We start from the raw sequence: 25,240 nt of genomic DNA on the forward strand, positions 1-25,240 counted from the left end.
TTGGTTGCTTTGTGGTAGTGGGGAAAGGTTCCTTAGAAGGCAGCAATAACCAATGACTCCATCTGAATCAGAGCAGCAGCATCTCCATCATGATCCACCATGCTAAAGTCTCCTTCCCGTCTCAGGACTGGTAGAAGACTCCTAATTTTTCCACTTAGAATTGCGTTGTGCACCTTCACACGCGTGTCCTGTGATCATTCTGTTGTGCTGGTTCTTCCAGTAACAGATCCACGTGGGGCTGATCCACGTGAAGTTTCTTAAGCAGGTTTTGCTCACCTGGAGGCTGACGGGACAGCTCAGCTTTCCAGGTCTTCCCGTTTGCACAACTTTTCACTGCTGCCGGGTAGAGATTTTCTTCAGAGTCATTTTACACGCTCAGTGTTGTGCTGCCTCAAACAACAAATACCTTTTCTGTCTACATTCATATTAAGCTTCTTGCCTTCTCTGTTCTTTCTCTACAGAGGCGGACATCAAGTCACGGACATGCCAGAAAAAGAGCCAAGGTATGGGATATGCTGCCATCCCTTTCTTGCTCTGTCCATTCTGAGCCAAGCCACGATCACAGCCCTAAAACAGTTCTCTCAAGTCTTCTCTGTCTCCGTAATCAACACACAGCATGTGTATTTTAATCAGCATGGTTCAGGATGGTGCCTTTCCACCCACTGGAGCATGAATGTTCCTCTTTAACACACACTTGCCCATGGAGGAACTATTTGCTGCTCCTAACAACCACACTGGTGCCCTCCTCAGACTCTGAAATGCCAGAAAGGAAATCTGGAGATTTCATCGGAGGGACAGGGCAGCACACTTGCCTGTTACACCCTCTTGTTAAAAAAAGAGTTAAAGTGTAACTGTCTGGTTTCACCTAGAGCCCTGTTTCTTCAAGGAATACTGCATTTGCTCTTACAATGATGCCATATGCAAGTTAGCATATCTGAAATTTCTGCTAGTAACAAGCACCAGGACACCATTGTTCTAGAATGTTTTTTAAGGCAAAATCTGAGGGTAAAATGCAGCCATTGGGTTCTTTTTATTCTTTAACTTTCCTAGTGTTAACCTCTGTTTTTATTTGCAAAATTTGAATTCAACAGTAACTACTGAGCCAGGTTACCAAAAGTGGCTGTGAATTTTCCAGAACTGGCAATTATAAAACACAGCATAATTCAGGCATCCATCTAGTCCAGCTAGGATTCATTTAGAGCAACCTCCAAAACAAAACAGGGTCAGCTATGAGGTTGTTCAGGGCTTGATTTTAAAACTGTGATTGGGAGGGTGAAGGTCTCTCTTTTTCCTCTTTCTCCTTTTTTTTTCCCCCTCTTTCCCAAAATTCAAACCCAAATGAAGACATGTTATGCACTGAGGCACGGGAGAGAGGGGAGACCAGTTAAATTTGTAGTAATGGATATGTCTGGTTTTAATTAAGGTAATGTATGAAAACAATGTGCTGCTTTTATGACCTACAGGGTGTGCAGAAAAAGTATTCTAGTGGTTCTGTTTGGTCTTAGAAGCCAGGACACTGTGCAGCACACAAACAGGCTGCGATTCCAATTCCTGCCCTTTCCATGCATAAGGCAGAATGTGTCTGTGCACCTCAGGCACCCCATATTGCCAATCCTGCCTGGATTCCCATGTGACTGAACGATAATGTTTTTTCCCGTTTGTCACCCAAGTGAGTCAGCTTGCCAACAGTCCAGAAAGTGCAGGTTTAATTTTAAACTTTTTCTCAAAGCACTACTATATTACCCAAAATAACCAAAGGCATCAGGTCAGACAGGCAAGATGTAAATGGGATGACAGCCTTGTAATTAAGAACAGTAACAATTCTCACTTCACATCTTAGAAAAGAAGATAGTTGGTTTCAGCTGTATCCTTTCTGAATGGTTTTGATTCTTATCTGGCAAGGAGGGGAGGAGCTAGGATTGCTCTGGCTGAAGAGGCCAACGAATGCATGAATTAAGGCTTTCCCACCTATAAGTTGCTTGGTTCAAATCCTAATCACAGACCAAAGGAACAAAATAACTGGTTCACTCTAGGGCTCCAAGCATGCGCATGTTCCTATTTGTTGCAAAGACCTGGTTTAGTACTCCTCCTTTTCAGCAGTTTAATCAACACTGACTGCAGGAGTGGCTTTGTAATGCAGCAGCATGAACTTTTAAGTGTGCTTTCTGACTTAGATGTCTTAACTGCACTCTTTCTTTTCCTTTTCCAGTCTAATTCAAAGCTTAAGCTGGTCAGAAGTTTGGCTGTATGTGAAGAATCATCTAGCCCCTTTGTAGATGGCCTGCTGGAGTCCCAGGTAGGCCTAAACTCAGACAAACTGGATTGTAGAAGACGAGAAAATCCCCTTCATGCTGGAGGTGATGTCTTACACTGTGCTTGTACCTCTGAGCGCCAATAAGTTCCCACGAGTTCCCAGGTTTTGAAGGAAGCGGTCGTGCTCGTGAGCACTGCTTGTATGCATACAGTCACAATCCTTGTCTTACAAGGAATCCCTTGTAATGGTGCAAGACCTAACTCACCTCGGGTAATCAAAGTGTAATAGTTTTATCAGCCTCGAGCAGAGAAGCACGAGACTTAGATCCTGAGCTGATCCAGGCAAGGCAGGTTTTCAGCAGTGGGAAATACTGTTGAGTCCCATCAGATCCTGCTGAAAGTTTCTCATTGGGAGGAGGATGGGGAGAGAGAGACTGCTTTGTCTGCTCTCAGAATTTGGATAATTATGAAATACCTTGGATCTGCTACCTGAAACTCCTGCCTTTCCCTAATGCCTTTCTCAGCTGCCAACATCTCTAACCATGGCAGTGATTCCAGGGAGGGTCCAAGTGACTCAGACCAGCCTGGTTTGTTTTGTTCCAGGACATCATTCAGTTGCACGTTAGCTGCCCTTCTGACAAGGAAGAGGAAAAGTCCACGAAAGATGGGGCTGAGAAAGAAGAAAAAGACAAGAATAAAGACAAGGCACCAAGGAAAATGCTGTCTCGAGGTCAGGTGCTTTTATGGACAGAGCGAGTCTGGTCTTACCCACTTTGGGGATTCTGCTGGCCAGGGGTGCAGTTGCTGGAAGCAGAGGGGTTATCTCTGCTGATGACTGTACAGGAATGTGTCATCTTTATCACATCCTTTCTGGAGCAAAGCATGGTGAGGGAGGGCAAGGGTTTCTCTGGATTGTCATGTGCCCCAACAGACTTGCAGGCTTCCTGTGCCTTTAGAGTGGTGTGGTGGCTTTTTAGATGTGCAGGTGCAAAACTAGGAAGAGCCACTGCATAGGCTCCTGGTTTCAGTTTAGTTTTGCTTTTCTGAAAACCTGCCACCGGTGCCAAGATGTGAGGTTGCAAGGAGGTGAGCTAAGTTTGTGCTGTATGATCCTGTGTGTTTGATTTTGGGGCACAGAAATGGCTAAAAGATGCACATTTGATCTGTTGAGCAAATTGCACCTTAAATCTTTGCACAGAGGGCGTGCCTGCACCAGTGCAGATACAGTTACTGATTTACTGTTTTTTTCTGCAGTTACTTCTAAAATTAAAAAGGGTGTGAGGAAAGGGGAAGAACCGGGCCAGCGGGGCTCTTCAGTTAAGTAGCTTGCAGAATCAAAGGTGCGGAAGTTGCTTATTTCTACAAAAGCACGATATATTACACTTGCAGGGGCCTCCTGTAACTGTCTGGACTATCCCTCAATGTGCTCTGAGTGGTTGGAATGTGCTCTGAACAGGCTTCAGGGGCAAGGTTTCCCTTTGTGAACTGTGTTCTCCATCTCTTTGGCATCCTCCTTATGGGGTCTTGTGCTCGTAGTGCCCTGTACATAGCTTTCTGGTCCTCCTGCTGCCCACAGAGGCAAGGAATGCAGTCCCCATTTCTCAGATCAAGAGACTTGACCTCAAGGTCGCGTTCAGATTCTGTGCTAGAAGCTGGACTTTAGCCAAGGTGATGCAGGTCTCAACCCAATCAGTGCGGTAACAGGATGGGCCTTTCTTCCTCACTGCCTGCTGTGAATGGTCAGTGCTGGTAATGAGGCTGAATTTCCTGCAGCAGCCGTGTGGGGACATCATCCTCATGCATGTAGTGAGTCATTGCTGAGACACGTACCTCTTCCCTTCAACCTATTCTTCTATTGCAGTGTTTTGTTAATTTGTTCTGCTGCTATTGTTGTTTCAGATTCCAGCCAGGAATATACAGACTCCACTGGAATAGATTTACATGAATTTTTAGTAAATACACTGAAAAAAAACCCGAGGTAGGTCCCTAGTCAGTAAAAGAACTTGCTGATGGAATGAAGGGAGGGAGTACCTGGTGACCAATGCTTCTCTAATTGACCCTAAACTCATGATGTTTGTGTGTATGTCTGCATGTATCTTGGGAGGAGAGGGAAGCAGCGACTGTGGAAAGTACTTGAAAGTGTGTTTTACTTTTTGGTATTCAGAGAGTCTTGCTGGAGCAGTGTGGAAACAAAAAACACAACTGCAACTTCATGTACTGCAGTCAATCAAAACGTGCCCATATATTATGGAGACAGAGAAAGAGGAAGAGGAATTTGTTTGAATGCAAGCAGGAAGTAATCTGGATTGCCTTAAAACCCTTTACAAAAATGACTGCCAAATATTAGCCTGCAAAGGAACTGCTCCCATGTCAGTAATAAACATCATGAAGCTGAATGCTGGCATAAGAATAGCAAAGCTGGAGTCTCTACCACTGGAGCTTCCAGCAGAGCAGAGATTTGGTATTACCAAAAGCCAAGCACAAAAAAATTATTATGAAAACAAGAACTCTAAACTGGAAAAAAAATCTGGCAATTAATTTACTATATAGGCAAAAATACAGAGCTTTTTAGTTCATTGCTGTGGAGGATGTGTAAAGCTCAGTTAATACTGTTGATTGCTCCTGGCGGGTACCACGCAGAGGAAGCTGTGCTTCACTATCTCTAAAGGTGACTTTTTCCTTTTTCTTTTTTTGACAGGGATAGAATGATGCTGCTAAAGTTAGAACAGGAGATTCTGGAATTTATTAGTGATAACAAGTAAGTGATCTTCAAGTTTGTGTTAAGCAAAAGAGGTTTGTAACTTGCAGTTTAGGAGCTTGGTCACCCAGAAGAGTCTGTCTTTTGGACACACTGTTCTCTCAGACATCTTCCACCTTCCCTTGCCCGTGAATGTGGAATAGAATAGAATCATGGAGTCATCTAAGTTGCAAAAGATCTTTGAGATACCAAGTCCAACCATCAGACAGACCTGTCGAGTCCCATCACTAATCATGTCCCTTACTGCCCTATCCACACACCTCTTAAATGCCCCCAAGAAGGAAGTCTCCACCACTTCCCTGGACAGCCCATTCCAATGCTTGATGACTCTCTCCATGAAGAAATTCTTCTTAATATCCAATCTGAACCTTCCCTGGTGCAACTCAGGACTGTTTCCTCGCATCCTATCACTTGTCACCTTAGAAAAGAGACCAATACCCTCCTCGCTGCAACCTCCTTTCAGGTGGTTGTAGAGAGCAATAAGGTCTTCTCTCAGCCTCCTCTTCTCCAGACTAAACACCTTCAGTTCCCTCAGTCAGTCCTTGTAAATCTTATTTTCTAGTCCCTGCACCAGCTTTGTTGTTGTTCTCTGCACATACTTGAGTAACTCAGTATTTTTCTTTTGCTGAGGGGTCCAAAACTGAACATAATATTCAAGCTACAATAGAATAGGTGTCTGCAGCAGGGCTTGCAGAATTCTTTGTCTAATAGGATCAGAAAAGTCACTGTACATACTAATTCTGGCTCCTGTTTCTGCTTAGAAATAAGCATGTGCATTTTTGCAAAAGATGATCTGGTTTCAGAAATGGCCTGTTCAGCTTGAGACCTTGAATCAGCCCAGTTCTGTCTGGCAGAGAGCTGTAAGCCCACGTTGATGCTCAGTGTAAGAAGCAGTGCTTGAGTGCTGACTGCTTCAAATGGGTGGTGTGATCTGATCTGGGATCTGCTCAAGGCCTCTGTGGCCTCTCCTTTCCCTCTCTGTTTTGGTGTCTGATTATCACTGTCTGTTTCAAAGCCTTCTAAATTGTAATGCTTTCTTCCCTGTTCTCAGCAATCAGTTTAAGAAGTTTCCTCAGATGACCTCGTACCACAGGATGCTGCTGCACCGGGTAGCTGCCTACTTCGGCATGGACCATAACGTTGACCAAACCGGGAAGGCGGTCATTATCAACAAGACGAGTAACACACGCATGTAAGGGGGAGGGAGAGAGGACAAGTGGGCTAGCACTCCTTGCCCTTGCCCTTGCCCTTCCATTCGCTACAAGAGCCCTGGCATGGTCCAGAGCAGAATGAATTTTCCACCACATTTAATGCCTCCATAAGATGGGCTTGTTCCTTCTCTGGAAGGGCCCAAAGAATCCTGCACTTCCAGTCCCCAGTGTATGTATCTGCAAGCACTTTCCAGCTCTCTTTAGTTCCCAGAGAAGGGTTAGGGGCTCTCATTGCTGTTAGACAGAGGAGATTTAACACAACAAACATCTGTTCCCTGGTCCCTACAAGGCAGTGGTTTTATGGAGACAGTTCTACACCCATTTTCACCCTTCTAATAAGAGCTGGTTCTTCCTGCAGCCCTGAGCAGAGGTTCTCTGAGCACATCAAAGATGAGAAGAATGCAGAGTTCCCGCAGAGGTTTATCCTAAAACGAGATGATACCAGCATGGACCGAGATGATAATCAGGTAAGAGATGGCAATGAGTTACCTGCACACTTTGTGAAAGTCAGATTAGACTTTTCTAAGATGAGGATGACTGTAAACTCCTCTTGGGTGTCCTGCAGAAACCTTTGATAGAAGCTTCCCTACCCAAACAGCAGCAGAACCCTACACAAACAACAGCATCTAGATATATTCTGAAAACTTAACAAAATCCTGTAGAAAAACAGAAAGAATTTGTGGGGGTTCTATGCGGGGTACCTTTCTATATCCTGAATATTGACTGGTGGCTGGGCCAGACTTTAAGGTGAAAGCCTTTGCTAAGGTTTCCTTGGAAAAGTCCCAGAGCTGAGCATTGCCAAGTGTCTTTCCCATCTCTCACTGGGGCTTGCAGCAAGTCAAGCTGTGAAGTCATCAGGACCTCGCAGTGCTGCTGGAAGGAAACCATCAGCAAAGTGAAACGTTCTAGTTTTTGCGCTCAGCAGCACTGCCAGTCCTCTGCATCAGGAGGAAGGTTGTTGTGATACAGGAGGTGGAGTGCACTGAGTCTTCCAGGACGTTCATCCCTAGACATAGGTGTCCAGGAGGTACGTTCAAAGGCAAGGGCTGTGTCGTTGCATCCAGGCATCATGCACGTACTCCACAATCCACATCCACTTACACTGCTATGTAGAAGTATCAGCAGCTGACTACACCCTCTGCTGCCATTGGCAACTGCTGACCCGCTGAGCTGTGTTTGTCCCTTCAGATCAGACTCCCCTTGCAGGATGGGAGAAGGAGCAAATCTATAGAAGAGCGAGAGGAAGAGTATCAGCGGGTCAGGGAGCGGATATTTGCACGAGAGGTAAGCATGGATGACTTACTTGCCAGGTACCTTCCTGGAACTTTGTATCAGAAGGTGTCCTTGAATATTCTAAGAGGTCAGATCTCAGCATTGCCTTTTCTACAAATTTCACACTGTTCCTGGTACCTACCAGTGAATTCCAGCTCCTAACAAAGATACCTAGGACACTGAGAAAGAGGAACAACACCTGCACTCCCCAGTCTGCTCCTTCCCTAAATTGCCTGTTTCACCTGGCAGTAGAAGTGTGTGGGGACTGACAGAGGAGGCAGGTTTGCTCCTTGCTGTCCAGCAAGATTATAAGATAAAGCAGTGGCATTTCTGGAATGACTAACAAGTCAATCAATGAACCTAACAGGAGCAGCAGCCTTCTATCCCAGCTTCTCTCCAGTACTGCTGCTTCAATTTCTTGAGCAAGCAGTGCTGGCCCTAGAGTGTCTGGCAGGGCTCTGTGCCTTTATAGGATGAATATAGAGAGCATGCTGAATTTTCTTCTTACAAAATGTCCAGCTTGGTTATTGTTTGCTTGAGAAGTCTGGTCCCTTTGTCGAATTCCTCTAAGGCAGAGCTGTGTTCCTCACTCACATCTGGCTCAGAGAAGCTGCTGTGCTCCACCTGCTATGCTGAGTGCTGTCTGCCAGCTGGAGGCAGCTCTCTGTGCTGTGCCAAGTGGCAAATGCATGGATGTGGGACAATTCCAAGTACTGATCTGCTGTGGGTCAAGTTTAAAGTCCAGCTCCTTGCCTGCTGCTCTGAGTTTCTGGGGGACGATTCTTTCCTTTGTCCTAAAGGGAATTGCCATGTGCCAGGCCAAGGAGGATGTTCAAGCAGCCACTGTGCTGAGTCCCTCCTCAAGTCATCAGGTTTCAGCTATACTCTCAAGCCGATGGTAGTCACAGAGTTGTCTTGTAGATAGACTCAAAGCCACCCAGACACGCTAGTAAGCAGCTCTGCTGATAGTCCTGGAGTAGAGCAGGTGCTGTCCCATATTGACACGACACTGGGTGGTTATATACGTACCTTTTCTCCGTGTTCATGGGCAGAGCCAGAGTTTTGCATCTGACTCGCAGAGGCAGGGCTGGCTCTCACAAGGTGGACTGGGCTGAGTCCTCTGACTGTTTTTCATGGCTCTGATAACTGCCTGCAAGTAAGGACACTTGTATGTCTGGCCTTCCTTGATTGTTCCACTGACAAAGCAACCATCAGCACTGCCTTTGAGCAATGAGGTAGAGATTTGAGGACTCAGATTTGGAAAATCCTGAGAGATCTGAGGGTCACAGGTATTGGGAAAGGCTTCTAGTTGGCCTGGATGGACAGCCAAATGGGATCTGAGGTGCAGAAGGCTCAGCAAGACTCCTGGGTGACCACGCAACTAGTGCACAACACAAATTGTGTCTGAGTCCCATACCGTTAGTGCTTTGCTCCTCTTTGCTTTGAAATTGCCTGGGTTTGTTGCTTTCGAAGTTATTAAGTCTCCCTTTTCTTTCCTTCCCATCTCCATGTCTTTTCCGTGCTTCCAGACTGGCCAGAATGGATATCTCACTGACAGCAGGTTAGTACTATTTAGCAGACACCTTCTGTATCTCTGGCTTTCTCTGTGGAGGACTGCATGACTCTATAATGATGCTTTTCTCTGATGTTAACCGACAGAATCTCCAAAGAAGGCTTTTCTTCTAGTTCTCACAAACGGAGGCAGATTTTTTGGTATCTCTGTGATTTATTTTGTACGTTGTCCTGCTGAGTAAGTTTGCTCCATGCACGGCTGCTTGTGAAGTTATTGAAGTTGTATTTTTTGCAACATCAATTTCCAAGTCCTTTTTTGCCAATTGATCAATTAAAATGGAGCAGTGCAAGGTGGGAATGGCAGGAAGGAAGGGGAAAGCCAGAGGATTTCAATAGTTTTCAAACTATTCTGCCTCTTGTTTCCCAGAGGTGTAGAAGAGCTCCTGCCCTTGTGACAGGGTCAGCAACCAGATACGGTGGAGTTGTCCTCAGTCCCCTGATCATAACAGCTGGATGACTTAATGGTGGCAGTGAAGCATCTCAGGCATCCATTTCAACCGGAGCATGTTGCAGAGGGCAATGGGAACATGTTTGAGCAGCATTTCCCTATTAAGTAGTTTTTCTGTGGCTGAGAAGGCTGGAAGGATGGACTTAGCCTGAAGAGCCACTTTGCACAGCCCTCCGCCTGGCAGTGGAGGCTGTCGATGCTACATGGATAAAAGAATAGAATGAAAATGGAGAGACCCTCGTGCCCACTGCCCTCTTGTTTAATAGTCAGAGCTCTGGAGATGAAGCATGTCCGCAAACAGGACAAAAGGATATAAGCAAGGAACAGCTTTGCTTCTCTCAGCCTTCCTGTGTCTCTGGCTGCCTTTGGAGGAATGCTGTAGTGGAAAATGAAGTGTCCTCAGCACAGTTACAGGGATGCTGTGCTGGAGCCTGCTGGTGGCGGTAGTGCTGAAGGCAGGACACCGTTTTCAGATCAGACATGGGGCTGTAGAAAAAGGCACCCAGCAAGTGGCAGAACAACAATTGCTGATGTGATTGCAGCTGTAGGAGAAGCCAAGCTGCAGTCAGGGCTCTGCTAAGAGCTTTCCTGTCTGTTGTGCCCAGTCTCTACAGAGACTGATTAACTTACTTTCCTTGTGGTTCCTCTGGTGGGGAGAGGGAGCCTGTGTGGGCCTCAGGCTCATTTTGAGATGACAGAGACAGACCACGCTCTTGAAGAGATTGGGGTTCCGTCAGTGGTGATGCTTGGAGCTGGTGTCTTGTCGAACTGCAGACGCTTACCTCCCTCAAAGCCCAGCGTTCAGAGTAAATACAGCTGCCTCTTTCACTCGCTTGTAAGTCCTGTATTAACAGTTCTGAACCACAGATCTGATTGCAGAGAGCTCTCTGCTGGTGGACAAACTTGGAAACAGGCTGTAATAAGGCTTTTGGAAAGAAAGGCATGGGTGAAGCTGCCAGAGCAGTGCTCTCAGAGAACAAGGGTATGGTAGTGTGCCTAGAGTCTGAAGAGCATTCAGACATAGAAAAAGCAGAATCACTATGCAACTAGGTTAGCAGCAATCAACTTGAGAGGGTTCTGGGTTTCAGAAGTCAGCCATGACATGCCCCTTCTCCCCCCAAACCTCTCTGAACATCCTCAGAAGCAGCCTTCAGGGTTTAGGTTGAAGAGAGTCCAAGCTTAACTGTGATGCTTGTTAGGTCACCTGTGATTTGGGCTGTGAAGCTGCATAGTCCAATTCCTTCACCTGTTTAGTGATATAAACATTGCACTTTGCCAGGCCAGGTATTCTCTTTTGTTCTCACACATTCCCAGCAGCCCAGGACATCACCTTAGAAGTTTCTTCCCAGCTTGTCTTTTTCTTTCCACAGTCGCTTGGAGCTGCTGCCCGGCTCAGTGTGCGGCTTTACATGAGCATCTCTTCCAGTGTTGCCTTCCTCACCATTCCTCCTCAGTGGAGGCTCAGGAACCCATGCATATATCCCTTAGCTGGGCTGGTAAACCAGGCTCGCTGTTCAGAGTGCTTTGCTGATGCTCCATAAATCCTGTTCTGGCCAGACCTGGCTGGGAACTAAGGGGGGGCTGATCCCTGGGAGTGCAGCCCTGAGTCCAGTGATATCCTGGCATGTTCCAGCTGGGCAGGGAGCCTTACGAGGACTGGTGCAGAAATGCAGAAAATGGTCTTGCAAGATCATCCTTGTCTCGAGGCCTCTGTAAAGCTCTCTGTTCTGAGACAAGGAGGGCTTTAGCAAGGGATCATGCTCTGACCCTCGCTGGCATCTGGTTAGGAAAAAGAGGCAGCAGCCAGCTCTCAGCACACACCAAGGAAGATCAGCAGTGTCTGGGTCCTCACGGTGCATGCCCAAGACAGGCTGTTTGTTTGCTGTCAGATTTCTGTACGCGGTGCCCGTGTGCTGTCTCACAGAGCCAGCTGCTGGCTGGGGTCACCACCCTGGTGTGAGAGCTAGGATGCAGCACCGGTGGGTCCTGCTCCTGCCCCTTTCTGCTGGAGGTGTTGTCTAACTCTGCTGGTCTCTGCAGGGGCAACCGGGACAGTTTGAACCGGGCCTCAGGCAGCCGCCAGAGCAGCACAGAGAGCGAGATAAAGTCGCTGGAGCCTCGGCCGTGGAGCAGCACAGACTCAGATGGTTCCATCCGCAACCTGCGACCGCCCGTCACCAAAGCCAGCAGCTTCAGTGGCATCTCCATCCTGACGCGGGGGGACAGCATCGGGAGTACCAAAGGCAGCACTGCCAGCAGAACATCCCGGGCAGGTACTGGATTGGTTCCCCCGTCTGCCTGCTGCCAAAGGGCACCTAGCAGACATGGGTTGGATGGATGGGGCTCATGATGCTATTGTGGTCAGTGACTGGTTAAAATGGGACATGGTTGACATCATCTGAACATGTTTGGTACCCAGGCAGGGATATGCCAATTGGCTTACCCTTTGCTTTTTCAATACTCACCGTTAGATTACTTACTTCCCTTTAGCAGAGTTATCCAAAGCAAAAGTTATGCAGTCCCACGCCCTGGGACTCAAGCTACCAATCTTCTGTTATTTTCTCTCCCCTGCTGAGCTGCAAGTTATGTTCCCATTTCTTTCTCCTCCCCACAATCCCTCACAGCCGTAAGACTTACTCAGGATGAACCATCTGGCACTTTTCCTTGCTTTCCAGCAAAGGAGGTCCAGGGAATGGCATTACCAATTAGCTTGTCTCATCAGACATACAGTCTCATCACGTAAAGGCTGTGTTCAGTGGTATCTGCCTACAATGTTCCCCCAAAATGATTCACCCTGCTCCTGAGAGCAAACATAACAGCAGGGTGCTGGGCCTGCAGCTCTTGAAGAGCTCTTGAATACAGCTCAAGGTTTCAGGAACACCAAAGGGAGTTAGGGTCAGAAGTCTCTTTGCCTGCTTCAGATCAGTTCTTTTCCATCCAGATAGCGCAAAGCACAGCCCGTGTGGAGAATGGTGTGGTGGGACTTCACCAGTAACCTGTAACTGGCAACAGCTCCTTGAGAGGACGTGCAGTGCTCTTGGCACTGACAGTGGGGAGCAGAGTCCTTTATTTACAACTAACTGCTTGTGAAGGTCACTTGTGGCAGAGGCCTCACAGGTCTTTGCTCTCATTTGAATGATCTGGTGATAAGCAAGGTAGCTGGTTACACTTGCTGTGCAATATCAGTGAGCAGAACCCAGTGCTGTCTCACTGTCTGCTTTCCTCCATTCTCACTGGTAGGCAACGGGTCCCCAAATGCTTGAGAGCTGTCCAGCATTTTATGGGGAGAGGAAGCAAATTGGTGCTTGTGGGTGATGAGACTGTTTCATAAGAATCTGTCCAAATAAAGGGGTGGATCTAAAAGGCAGCCAGGCTGCTGTTCTAGCACCCAGGCTGGCTTTGAAAGCCAGACATTCATCTTGCAGTTTGAAGGTAGCTACATCATCTCCTGGGACTCTGTTTCCATTGTGCTCAGGGCTGTGCTTACTCTGATTATTGCAACCACCTCCAAGACTGATTCATCAGCTGATGGGAGCAGTTATTTGAAGATTTGTCTCAGCCACGTGCAAAGCAAAGCAGAAAAAAATCTGGGTTTTCATTCTTTCTATATTTTTCTTCCAGGTCTCCCTTGAGAACAGAAGCCAATTGCTCTTCAGGCTTAATATAATGGCGAGTGATTAGAAATGCCCGGGGAGGGGGGAGCTGAATTTTCACTAGAAAGAAAAAAAAAAAAACACCATATCCTCTGTGTTTGTTCTGTGCAGGAGGAAGTGCCTCAGGCTTTGGGGCTCTTTTCCCATGTCAGCATTCAGCCCTTGGGCAACTGTGAGCAAAATGTTTCCTTCTTCGCCCCATGTGGCTGATGATACAGGCTTCCTTAGCAGAATGCCTGAAGATTAGCTGTTGAAATGCAGTAGATCAGAGGCAGAATTAGTTAAGTAACAGCTACAGGGCTTCGAGCAGTAGTTTCAAAGACCTTTTATTTCTGGAAGTAACACTGAAACAGTGAGGAGAGCACTTCCCAGCTGGGTGCCTTGCAGCGTGTGTCACGATCCTTCCTAACAATTTTTCCTACCAAGGGAAGGAATTGCTTTCAAACACCGCTGCCACCCCCCTTTCCTTTGCTCAAAGGGTGTGCACGTGCTAGGTCTGTATTGCCATTTAATGGATTCCTTCGATCCCCTCTGCACTGGGTGAGCACTTGGACAAATCTCAACAGCGCATTAGCATCCAAGCAGGGGCCTTGCCTGGCTGCAGAACTGAGCTGTGACTGAGAACAGCTCTCTAGCTTCTTTCCACAGACTAGTCTATGCCACTGAGTTGAAATGAGTATGTCCAGCAGCTCCCTCATTTAGTAACCTCTCATTTCTACCAGTCAGGCACTGCTGCTACCAGCCAGGTTTCTCTTCCCAGTAGAAGTCCCATGGCATTTCTAGAGTCTTCTTCACAGACAAAACAGGACATCCTTCCGGACAAAATGTCCAGCATACAACTAGATAAATATAATATATTTAATATATAATAATAATATATATAAATATATTATCTAAATATATTATATAAAATATATAATAATTAAATATATTATATAAATATAATATAATACGTTGGGTGTACAGTTGGCTGACAGTCAGGTTCAAAGAGTATCAGCAAATGGAATTATGTCAGGCTGGCAGACAGTCACTAGTGGAGTTCCCTGGGGCTCCATTTTAGGGCCAGTTCTCTTTAATGTTTTCTTAAATTACTTGGATGCAGGACTTGAAGGCATACGAAGTAAGTATGCGTATGACACTAAATTGGGAGGAGCTGTTGACTTCTTCAGGGGTAGAGAGAGGTCTTGCAGAGAGATCTTGACAAATTAGAGGGCTGGCGAGTTACCAACTGCATGAGTTTTAACAAGAGCCAGTGCCAGATTCTGCACCTGGGACAGGGCAACCCTGGCTGCGTGTACAGACTGGGGGCAAGAGGCTGGAGGGCAGCCCTGCAGAAAGGGATCTGGGGGTTGTGGTAGACATCCAGTTGAATACAAGTCAACAGTGTGCCCAGGCAGCCAAAAGGGCAAACCATACCCTGGGGTGCCTCAAGCTCAGCACTGCAAGCTGGCCAAAGGAGGGGATTGTCCCACTCTGCTCTGCACTGATGCAGCCTTATCTTGAGTACTGTGTGCAGTTTCATATAAAAAAGACTGAAAACTCTTAGAGAGTGTCCAAAGGAGGGTTATGAAGATAGTGAAGGGTCTAGAGGGGAAGATCTGTGAGGAGTGGGGTCACAGGCTCTCCCTGTGCAGTGAGGGTGCTAGGTTGGGGTCAGGGAAGAGGACACCTGAGGATCCCCCAAGGTTCAAAATACCTTGGTTTGCTGTGAGGCAAACTAGTGACTTAGCCTGCAGCCCGCTCACCCTGTTCTTTTTAGAAGGAAGCTCCCTTTTGCACAGCAGCCAACGCGATCTGGATGCAGTACAGGAGGGAGTGCCAGGATCCATCCCCCCCTCCACTTCCTACCCCTACCCCAGGCAATGAATCGTGACTTCTCTCTCATAGGTACCAACCCTGCTGTGCCTTTCTCTGTTCAAGGTCTGGTACTAGGTGCCCCTGAAGCATGCAGCCAACCCCCTTCTTCACAGCCCAGCCGTGGCCTCCTTCCCTGCACATCCCAGCAGTCTCAACCGCCACCACCCCAACAGCCACCACCACAGCCACAAGGACTACCACCAGCACCCCAGCAGCAGCCAGCCATGAGCAACCACATGATATCGCAGGTGAGTTGCTGCACTGTACCCAGGGCTCAGTGGACTCCTTAGGCACGCCACTACCAGCAGAGCCGATACATACCCAGGATGCTCTGGACTCATATTTGCCCAGCGGGGTTTGGGAGCACTCACACTTGCTCCCTGTTAGGGAGCAACAGCCCCTCTGAGCTGGAGGCAGAGTAGGGGAAGTTCAGGGAGCCTTGCTGTGTCTGAAAATGATGCATGACATCTCAACTTGCCAACAGCCCTCCTAGCAAGGCATCTGTAGCCCTTTGGTGAGCGGCAGAGTTGCACTCCGGGACTGGCTGCTCTCCTAGTAGGGAATGGCACAAACGGCAGCTGGGTTTGAGCTCCTCAGTGCTGAGACCCCATGGCTAGCCACCTGATGTCCTGCAGAGAGGCAGACCTGGGCCTGGGCCTGGGTGTATTCTCCAGACCCTCCCCAGGTTAAACCCAAGTTATGTTCCAGTGCCTTGTGGGGCTATTTATGAAGATGGAACCCTAGAGAAAGCAGTTGTGGCTGTCGTCCTTACATACTTAGTTCCGAAGGCTGTAAGAAACCACAGCACAAGAGCTGGCACATTGGGATAGCAAAGCTGCCTTGTGCTGAATAGGTGCAGAGCTGGGTAATATGTGTGGGAAGTGTCCTCAGTGCCCCAGTTGAGGTGCTGGACCTCAACCTGCCTGTGAGTTTTATAAATGATGCACCAGAAAGGATCCCTCATGCTTAGAGTGGTGCGTACAGTAAAGTACAAATGTTTTCAGTGGGATTTGGTGTGAGGAAGCAAGCCTCTTCAAGTACCTTTAACTGCAGATGATGCTAACAGATCTGTTTTTCTCCATGTCCTTTGCTGTCATCTGCCAACTGAGTGAGGATGGAGAGAGGCTGTAGTTCTTGGGCCCTTAGACCGACTCCAGGGATGTGGATCTGTTTGCAGAGGATACTGAAACTCAAAGGCAACATCTCAGTTCTATAGATAAGGTGACTCCCTGAGGTGTAGCCAGAGTCCAGTGCTAAAGCTAGCAGAGCAGTGCCCTGAGTGGGTGATTTGAACACACAGTGGTTTTCTGGAACTTGTGCAGGACCACTCCATCTTGCTGGGCCATTTTTTTCTGTCTTCCGCTGTTTGGCTGTTCTCTTAATTGTTTAGCTCCTGGAAACACGTTTTTTTTGTTTATTTCACTGTTGGTGAAAAGCGTGCAGATGCACTGTTCTCCATGTGCACGCACCTTCTGTTTCACCAAAGGGCAAATCAGATGCTCAAAAAACCAGCCCAGTGCTGACCATCACAGGTCCATTGCCCAAAGCACATCGTGAACAGGCATCAGCAGGTCCTCCCAGCAATACGGTGAGAGGGGCCCCTGCAGAAGGCAAGAGTGAAGCACAGGGGTACTGGTAAGGGAGGCCAAGAAGCACGGCAGAGAAAGCTGGCAGTCAGTGCCATACATAAGTGGGCAGTGGAGTGGGAGAGGCACAAAGGTTGTGCTGGGGGGAAATGACTCTCCTGCTGCTGTTGGCCGTAGCTGACCTTTGTAAACTCATGTCATGTTCATGCCAGGCAAGACCTGCTTTGTGAACACAGTCAGCTGTCACAGCTTCCACAAAGCAACTGGCCAGGCTGTGTGTCTTCACAGAGAGATGAATGCTCTCCCATTCTGCTCTCCGTGCTTTCCAACCCTCTGCAATGCCCACTTCTGTGTGTTGGCAATTGGCTCAGTTGACTAACCTTGTTGTTCCTTCTTTCTCTCCTTCCTCCTATCCTTCCTCCCCATCCCCCCTACCTTCTCCAACCCAAATCTCTCTCCTCTGCTCCCTTCTCTGCTGGTCTCAGCCGGTCCCAGCGCTGCAGCCTGTTCAGTATTCTCCAAGCTCCTGCCCCCAAGTCCTCTTGCCAGTCTCTCCACCCCAGCAGTACAACCTGGTATAAATCCCATTTCCTCTTCTGCACTGCCTCTGTTGTACTCGTGTGCTGTGTTTGTGTTGTATGAGCTTTTGCTAATCAGGTATGTCACAGACACTGCACCCAGTGGGTTTGGGATTCAGGGAGGCCCTGCGCTGCAGTGGGATGCCAGAGGCTGTGGGACCCACCAGTGCCGGGCACTGCTGGAGTGTCTGGTCTTAGAAAGAGGCTGGGGAAGAGTAAGTGCCAAGCCCAGAGTTCCACTGGGAAGAGCTGCTTGTGCCCAGCACTGGGGTCCAGGGGCCGCTGCTGCCCTGCAGTTCATGGTCAGCCCCTGTGTTGTCTTGTTGGGAATGACGCGTTCTGTGTGGCATGGTGTGCCCTGCAGACACAGCATCTGGGCTGGGGCCACTCCTGCCTGTGTGGGGCCATGTATGGCACCAGTGTCTGCTGAGCTTCTGGGCTCCCCAGCAGCCCACGTACCCCTGTCCCCGTCCTGCAGTACGCTCGTGGTCTGTGGCTCAGTTCTGGGGATTTTTCCTGGGAGAGTCCCTGCACACAGAGTTGGGAGAAGGCGTCTGCCACCTACTTGGTAGAGCCATGTCCTACTTGCTGTCGTCCTACATGCTGTCCTCCTCCATCCTTCCCGCTTATCCCCAATGCAGGCTGACGAACTCAGCAACCCCTTTGGGCAGATCAGCCTCAGCCGGCAGGGCTCTACAGAAGCACCGGATCCTTCCTCTGCTATGTTCCAGTCATCCCTCATCTCCCAGCACCCGCAGCAGACTGGGTTCATCATGGCGACTCCTGGGCAGCCCATTCCCACCTCCAACTACTCCGCCTCAGGGCACACGGCCCCCACGCAGCAGGTGCTGCAGCCCCAGGGCTACATGCAGCCTCCCCAGCAAGTAAGGAGACATGTGAACCCGGAGGGGATGTGCCCCTCAGCACAAATCTGTCAGGCAAGGGGCTGCTGGGGAACAGGCAAGAGAATAAATGGTTTCCTGGGAGCGGGCCCCCTCTTTTTCTGCTGCTTCTTTGTGTTGGATCGATACAGAGGGGTCAAAGCACTTGGCCACATGCTCCCTTGCTAGGCTCAGTATGATTTCTGCCCCCTTGTCACTCTGAGCTCACAAGGCACTTGCCTGGGGAGCCCTCTGTCCATTTCTGGCTCAGACTGGGGGAGGGACAGTGACCAGATTCAGGACTGACACCTCTAAGCTCTCTTTGGGGTCTCGCAGGACATTATGGCTCTAGGATTGTTCCCCTGAGCTATGGTGAGAATTGTGCCTACTGTGCTCTTGCACTGCTGGGAAAAGCTTGGAAGTGCAGGCTTGGGAGGAGCGGGCAGGGGCTGCAGTTCCCTGAGGAGCCATCATCTGGCCAGAGCCAAAGCCCTGATTGGTATTTTTTTCAGCAGAAGTCAGGCCAGGTGAGAGAGAAAACTGGTCCTGAGGGTCCAGCTTTCTTGGTCCCACTTCTTCTTATGTTCTCATCACCATGTTGTTTTTTTTTGTTTGTTTGTTTGTTTTTGGTTGTGTTTTTTTTTTGATAGATTCAGGTTTCTTACTACCCTCCTGGGCAGTACCCAAACTCCAGCCAGCAATACCGATCTCTCAGTCACCCAGTGGCCTACAGCTCCCAGCGCACGCAGCAGCTCCCCCAGCAAACCCAGCAACCTGGTAAGGGATGGGGATGGAAGGGGGGAGGGAGCAGCATGTTTCCCTTCCCTGGCACTCCCTTGGCTCTTAAGGATCTCCCTTGCACTGTCTGGGTTCCGGCACTCTTCCTTGTCCTAAGGTGCTCTTCTGCCACTCTTTGCTGGATTTGCTGGCTAGAGAGTGCCTCTTGACAGTGCAAAGCAAAGCTGAAACTTGGCCTGGCTGCAGGGGCTTTCTTTTCTCTCCCTCTCAGCACGTAGCCTACACTGAGGTGCTGCAGGGTGCTGCCAGGAGCTTCCTTCAGCTCTTTTAACATCTTCCAGGAGGGAAGCCCTTTTCTCACTGTTTAGTAAGAGAAGGGGCCGAAGCAGGATTTCACCTCTCATACGCCAAGTCACAGGCTGCCTACCTTGGCCAGCTGCAAAACTGCTCCATTTAAATGTTCTTCTGACAGGTTTACAGCCAATGATGTCCAACCAGCAGCAAACATACCAAGGTGTAATGGGAGTGCAGCAGGCACAGCCCCCCGGGGGGCTCCTCAACAGCCAGAGGAACAGTATGGGGGGCCAGATGCAGAATATGATGGGAGTGCAGCAGGCACAGCCCCCGAGCCTCCTCAGCAGCCAGAGGAACAGTATGGGGAGCCAGATGCAAGGTCTGATGGTCCAGTACACTCCACTGCCTTCATACCAGGTAGGCATCGGTTGCTTTTCAGTGAGGGGCTGCTGGGGAGGGGACCTCAGCTCTGCAGGCCTTGCAGCGCCCTGCTGCAAGGGACGGAGCCAGAGTCAGGCATGTTCGTCTTGAGAAGATCATGCGTGTTTGCCAGCTAGGGTGGGGGACATGTTCACATTTGAACCAGTGTAGGGCAGCTCTTGAGAAGGACTGCGTGCCGCACCCTTAGCCACTGTGTTCCAAGAAGAGCTGAGAGAGGCTGCCCTTTCCTGGGCAAGATTGCTCCGGACAGCAGTAGACAACTGCCTGGTATCTCTTGTACCTTGTATGGACCTCAGTGGCGTCTCTTTGGGGTCAATTCTCCCTGCTACATTCCAGACAGCTGCTTCTCTCCTCCCTGCACAGGTTCCCGTGGCCAACGAGTCCCAGAGTGTGGTCCAGCAGCCCTTCCAGCAGCCAGTGCTCGTACCGGCCAGCCAGTCCGTACAGGGGGGGCTTCAGGCTGGGGGTGTACCCATCTACTACAGCGTCATCCCAACTGCCCAGCAGAATGGCACCAGGTAGAGCTTCTGTATCTCTGGCCTGCCATGGGGAGGGAGACCCTGCTGCCAAAAGGGTCCCACGTCCTACTCCTGCAGCTAGGGGAGGTGGTAGGGCACCATAAATGTCTCTTCAGCTTGCCCTGTGCTAAATCCCCTAGCCAGTGGTTCCTGGGCACAGCTGCCCTGCAGGATGCAGTGCTGCTCCCCCAGAGGCAGCTGTCTTTCCAGCTTCTCATGTACTGAGGGGGCTGCTTCTGCATACAGTCCTGCTGGTTCTTCCCCATCCTCTGCAGCTTCTCAGAGCACTTTCTGCTTCACAGCCCTTCGGTGGGGTTCCTTCAGCCGCCCGGCTCTGAACAGTACCAGATGCCACAGTCCCCCTCGCCCTGCAGCCCCCCACAGATGCAGCAGCAGTATTCAGGTAAGAGGGGTCCCCAGTCAGGGTTGGCATCAATTCTGCCTGGGTTGGATCAGGTTTCAGGGGCAAAAGGGGTGTAGGGGCTGCCAGTTCATAGACCAGTCTCTCTTACTGCTACCCGTCCCATGGCTCACTGTGAGTCCTCAGGATGTGGCAAAGTGATTTGGCTTCACAGGCTGATGCTGGCCTGTGCCTGGTGTCCCCAAACCTTGGCAGGTAGGGTAGGAGCCATAGCGAGTTGCTGTGGGCTGCAGACTCCCTCTGCTGGCAGCAGGGCTTAGTGTCACCGGGGCAGCTCATGGGGTGACAGAGCTGGATCCCTGCATCCTGTCCCAGCTGCAGGGGTGTGAGGTGGGGCCTGGTGAATTACTGCAAGAGCTGGAGCTGGAACCAGAACACTTGGGCTCTGCGCCCAGCTCTGGGGTCAGATCCTTTGCCTGGGGTTGTGTTGTGATGCTCAGAGAGGTCACACAAGTTGTCTTCGGCTCGTCCCCTCTTCTTGCATTTTTCCTGGATAAAAAGTCATCTCTCTGATGTAAGGCATGATATCAGAGATCTTGGCAGGGTTCTAGTAGGGCCTCTCTTCATCCACCTGGGCAGGCAGGAATGGTGAAGGAGAGAGTGAGGCAGAGGTGTTATTGGGAAGAGTGCAAGGCTGCAGTTGCTGCCTCTTCTTCCACAGCGAGCAGCAGCAGTGTGCAGAGCCTGGGCAATACTGCTGCTGTCCTCTCTCCCCAGGGGTGTCTCCATCAGGCCCTGGCGTGGTTGTGATGCAGCTGAATGTACCCAATGGCCCCCAGCCCCCCCAGAACGCCCCTGTGGTGCAGTGGAGCCACTGTAAGTACTACAGCCTGGACCAGCGGGGGCAGAAGCCAGGAGACCTGTACAACCCAGACACCAGTGCTCAGGTATTGAGAGGACTGGGAGGAAGGCGGCTCATCTTTTGGGAGCAGCCTGGTGGGAGAAAGAGGACGCCGGCATCTATGCTGTGTGCGTGGGCTGGGAGAAGGGGGTGGGCTCATCCCACGGTGGTGAGACAGGATCGGGACTGGTCACAAGCACTGGGAGTGTCTGACCCTCTCCCTCCTGCAGGCCAGCACCCAGCTGAACAGCCCCATCACGTCGCCCACGCAGTCCCCGACGCCGTCTCCTGTCACCAACCTCAACAGCGTCTGCACGGGGCTGAGCTCCCTCCCAGTCCTCACACAGTTCCCCCGGCCCATGGGTCCAGCACAAGGTAAGGGAAAAGAGTGGGAACAGCACAGGGGTGGGTCCTTCCTGTGATTTCTTTAGACACCTACCAATATTTGCTTCAAATTTTGTAGGTGATGGGCGTTACTCGTTGCTGGGCCAGCCGCTGCAGTATAATTTGTCTATCTGTCCCCCACCACTGCTCCACAACCAGCCCAACTACAATACACACCAGGTAAAACGGGGGCTGACCCCCATCCATCCTTTTCACTGCTGTGGGAGCAGAGCAAGACCCCCCCCACAGACCACACTGGGCTTAGAATTTCACCTTGTCCCTGGCTTTGCCTAGAAGCATTGTAAGCCCCAGGTCCTTGGGAGTGTCCTGGAACCAAGGCTGTGTCCTGGTCTCCTCTAACCTCAGAAGCACAGTGCCACTACAAAGGTGCCAGTGGTGCAGGTTTCACCCAGGTGTCTCCATTCCCCCTAGTCACATTTGGTCTTGCCCACCCGCTGCCCTGGGATGCACTGTGAGGCCACCATTTCTCCTCGGGTGACGTGCTGCTGTTTTTATTCTTTAAGGGACAGACTGGAATGAAACATGGAAACCGGAGCAAGAGGCACGCCCTCAAGTCAGCATCCACTGACCTTGGGACAAGTGATGTAGGCAAGTGACCTTCCTTGAGCAATTCCCCTTTTGCCCTCTGCCTGGTCCCTCCTGCACGGGGTGTAGGTGGCATTGGCAGAGATCCCAGATGCCCCCTCTGCCCACACAAGCATCCCACAGACCAGTTCCTGCCCCCACCACCTCCCCACGCACACCCCACAGCCCATGTGAGGCCTGACTGGGGCATGTGGGGATGCTCAGTCTCTCTCAGCTGTGTCCAGAGGGAGGTGAGGGGACAAGGGTTGCTCAGGTTGCAGTGAACGCTGCCTACACCGATCAAAGCTTTTGCGGAAGAGAGGGGAAAAACTATTTGAAAGGCAGGAATGAGCACCAGGTCACCTGGGCCCTATTGATGGCCCCCATGAGGGTTGAAATGATGGAGCAGGTGGGGCTGGCAGGCAGAACTCAGGGTTTTTTCCTCTGTCAGCAGACAGCAACTGCCCAGACCTCTGATACCTTGTTCCCACCATTATCCTCCCAAGCACCCCTTCCCTCTAATGTGCCAGTTTCCCAGTGGGGCCAGGAGCTGCAAAGCCCTCATCTCTATGAAGAGCTTTGGGATCTTCCAGGAGTGGAGGGAAGGACCATTTCCCTCCTGTTTCCCTCCCAGGAGTCCCCAATTGCTTGTGTCAAGCCAGAAGGAGTCTGGCTTCTCCCCCCAGTTGTGCAAGCCTTGCTGGCTGGGTGTGAGCCTGGCCTGTAGGGCAGGCAGTTTGCACGGGCTCTCTGGAGGCTCCAGATGTGTCCCCCACATCCCCTCCTCGTCACCAGCAAGCACAGCCGGTTGCAGGGGGCCCTTTAAGAGCAGCTTGCCTGGAGAGCTGTCCCCCCTCCCTGCAGCTGGCATGTTCATTACATGCCATGTTAATATTAGCAAAGAATCCATTCAGCCAGCCCTCCGCTAAGCCCAAAAGCCAGGGCTGGAGCCAGGAGGCAGCAGAAGTGTTTGGGTACCACAGGACAGAGGCAGAGAGTTTGGCACGACGCTGGCCTGGGTACACAAGGGGATCCTGCTCCCTGTGGGGGAAGCACAGTGGGCAAAGTCACGTTCAGGGTCTGCATATGTCAAGGTGCAACAGCCATCTGTCTGCGGGTGCAGCCTGTCCTCCCTGCCAGGGCAGAGGGTGGGAAGGTGGGGCAGGACACCTGGGAAAGCCCTAACTGAAAAGCCAAGCCCAGACAAAGGAAGCGAGGAGGACTTGGTGTTGCTGGAGCCCTGGGAAGTAGCAGTCTCCTCTTGGAGCTGACTCCAGGGGACTAGCAAGGGTCAGGATGGGGCATTGCAGGGACCAGGCTGGTAGGGGCGGCTTGAGGGGGAAGAAGTGACTGGCTTCAAAAAATACATTTCTGTTGTGGGGGCAGCTTAGCAAAGCTCTGCTTTCATGGGCGAGGTAGAGACCGACCGCTCCAACCCCAGAGCTGGTGAGGCATCAGATCCCTCCGTGCTGTTGCCACTCTAGAACCGCAGCTGCTGACATGTGCTTGTCTTTCCATCGCAGTGCTGGGCCGAGTGCTGGAGGTGACGGACCTGCCTGAGGGCATCACACGGACAGAGGCTGACAAGCTCTTTACCCAGCTTGCGATGGCTGGTGCCAAAATCCAGTGGCTCAAAGAGACTCAGGGGCGTCGCGGAGATGGGGTTGGCGGGGACAGCAACGGGACTCCAGAGAACAGCAGACACACTGACCTTGCTGCCTTATACACCATCGTGGCCGTGTTCCCCAGCCCGCTGGCTGCCCAGAATGCCTCCCTCCGCCTCAACAACTCCCTCAGCCGCTTCAAGCTGCGTGTGGCCAAAAAGAACTACGACTTGCGAGTGCTGGAACGTGCCAGCTCACAGTAGGGCTCATGCATGGGCACAGAGCACACTGGACTGCAGGCACTTCCCTCTGCCTTCTCTCCTCCTTTCTGCCCTCCCTTCTTCTCGCCCTCCTTCCTGGATATATTTATATGGACTTAATTAAGAGACAAGAAATTGATTTTTTTTTTTTTGGAGTGACGCCCATGCCCACCCACCTTACCCTGTGTATATTGTTTTGTTAAGCACTGTGTTGAACTGCACATACAGGTGTTGATTGGTATGTTCACTGCACATTTTATTTAATCTGGTTATTATTTTGGGGGGTATTTTTGTTTTTGTTTGGGGGGAGGTTGTTTTTAAATATAAAAAGAAAACTTGTCCATCACTTTAACGCTGTTTTACCATTCTCTGTCAGTACCAGTGCTAGGGGTTTTCTGTTTGCTTCTTTGAGGTAAGATGACAGCCAGAGAGCAGAATGAGCTCCCTGGCTTTCAGGAGGGTGTGTTCCTGCCCCGGTCCTGCCCCATGCTTGGTGCTTGGTGTGTGCAAGGGCTTGTGGCCTTGCCAAGGCTGGGAGCTGAGACTGGGAAAGGAGCACTGCACCCTTTGACCTGGGTCTGGGTCCCCCTTTTGGATGTTCATAGCCTCTTTTCCCAGCAGCTGGGCCCCACGCAGCTGTGTGGGATGGCATTTGGGGTGTCCCCGGCTGTATTCCCTGCCAGGGGGCACCAGGATTAAATGGGAGAAGCCCTTGAGCTGCTAGATGCAACCCTCCTGCCCTGCATGTACAGGAGTTGGGCTGGTACCAACCTCACCATGGCACTGCACGCAGCAGCTGGAGCCTCTTGCCACACTTGGACACTACCTTCACAAGCAGGTGGAGAGGTAAAAGCTACCTGGAAGGGCTGGGCTCCAACCCATGCTCCAGGGCCACCCACAGCCTCTCGGGGACAGAGGTCCAGGACCTCTGGCACTGGGGTTCAGCTCCAGGACCACAGAACCCAGCACAGGCAGCAGTGGGTTCCCTGTGCACGTTTCTGTCCCAGCGGAGAGCAGACCAGCAGGGTTTGCTGCCCGGGACAGCCACCAGAGCCCGGTACCCACTGCTGCCCCGCTTTCCTTTC

At 50.6% G+C, this 25,240-nt stretch overlaps 1 protein-coding gene across 8 annotated transcripts in view; it reads left to right on the forward strand.

The window, feature by feature from the left end:
- R3HDM2 (R3H domain containing 2) overlaps positions 1 to 24,520 on the forward strand; it is a 56,731-nt gene extending 32,211 nt beyond the window's left edge. For 4 of the 8 annotated variants that reach the window (XM_082781367.1, XM_082781369.1, XM_082781370.1 and 1 more), the window contains 22 exons: positions 462 to 503; positions 2,210 to 2,296; positions 2,857 to 2,983; positions 4,153 to 4,231; positions 4,952 to 5,011; positions 6,063 to 6,203; positions 6,581 to 6,689; positions 7,411 to 7,506; positions 9,024 to 9,055; positions 11,555 to 11,787; positions 15,088 to 15,272; positions 17,096 to 17,185; positions 17,830 to 18,072; positions 18,720 to 18,846; positions 19,280 to 19,518; positions 19,906 to 20,060; positions 20,363 to 20,463; positions 21,199 to 21,368; positions 21,553 to 21,697; positions 21,786 to 21,886; positions 22,231 to 22,315; positions 23,815 to 24,520. In XM_082781367.1, coding sequence (XP_082637493.1) covers positions 462 to 503; positions 2,210 to 2,296; positions 2,857 to 2,983; positions 4,153 to 4,231; positions 4,952 to 5,011; positions 6,063 to 6,203; positions 6,581 to 6,689; positions 7,411 to 7,506; positions 9,024 to 9,055; positions 11,555 to 11,787; positions 15,088 to 15,272; positions 17,096 to 17,185; positions 17,830 to 18,072; positions 18,720 to 18,846; positions 19,280 to 19,518; positions 19,906 to 20,060; positions 20,363 to 20,463; positions 21,199 to 21,368; positions 21,553 to 21,697; positions 21,786 to 21,886; positions 22,231 to 22,315; positions 23,815 to 24,158 — 2,991 coding nt within the window. In that variant the 3' untranslated portion in view covers positions 24,159 to 24,520. Of the gene's footprint in view, positions 1 to 461; positions 504 to 2,209; positions 2,297 to 2,856; positions 2,984 to 4,152; positions 4,232 to 4,951; positions 5,012 to 6,062; positions 6,204 to 6,580; positions 6,690 to 7,410; positions 7,507 to 9,023; positions 9,056 to 11,554; positions 11,788 to 15,087; positions 15,273 to 17,095; positions 17,186 to 17,829; positions 18,073 to 18,719; positions 18,847 to 19,279; positions 19,519 to 19,905; positions 20,061 to 20,362; positions 20,464 to 21,198; positions 21,369 to 21,552; positions 21,698 to 21,785; positions 21,887 to 22,230; positions 22,316 to 23,814 lie in introns of those variants that run through there. The other 4 variants (XM_082781371.1, XM_082781373.1, XM_082781372.1 and 1 more) reach the window with 4 other exon arrangements.
- Positions 24,521 to 25,240: the final 720 nt, after the last annotated feature.

Source organism: Aythya marila, assembly GCF_965140915.1.
Source record: "Aythya marila genome assembly, chromosome: 30".
In the NCBI taxonomy this organism is placed as follows: Eukaryota; Metazoa; Chordata; class Aves; order Anseriformes; family Anatidae; genus Aythya; species Aythya marila.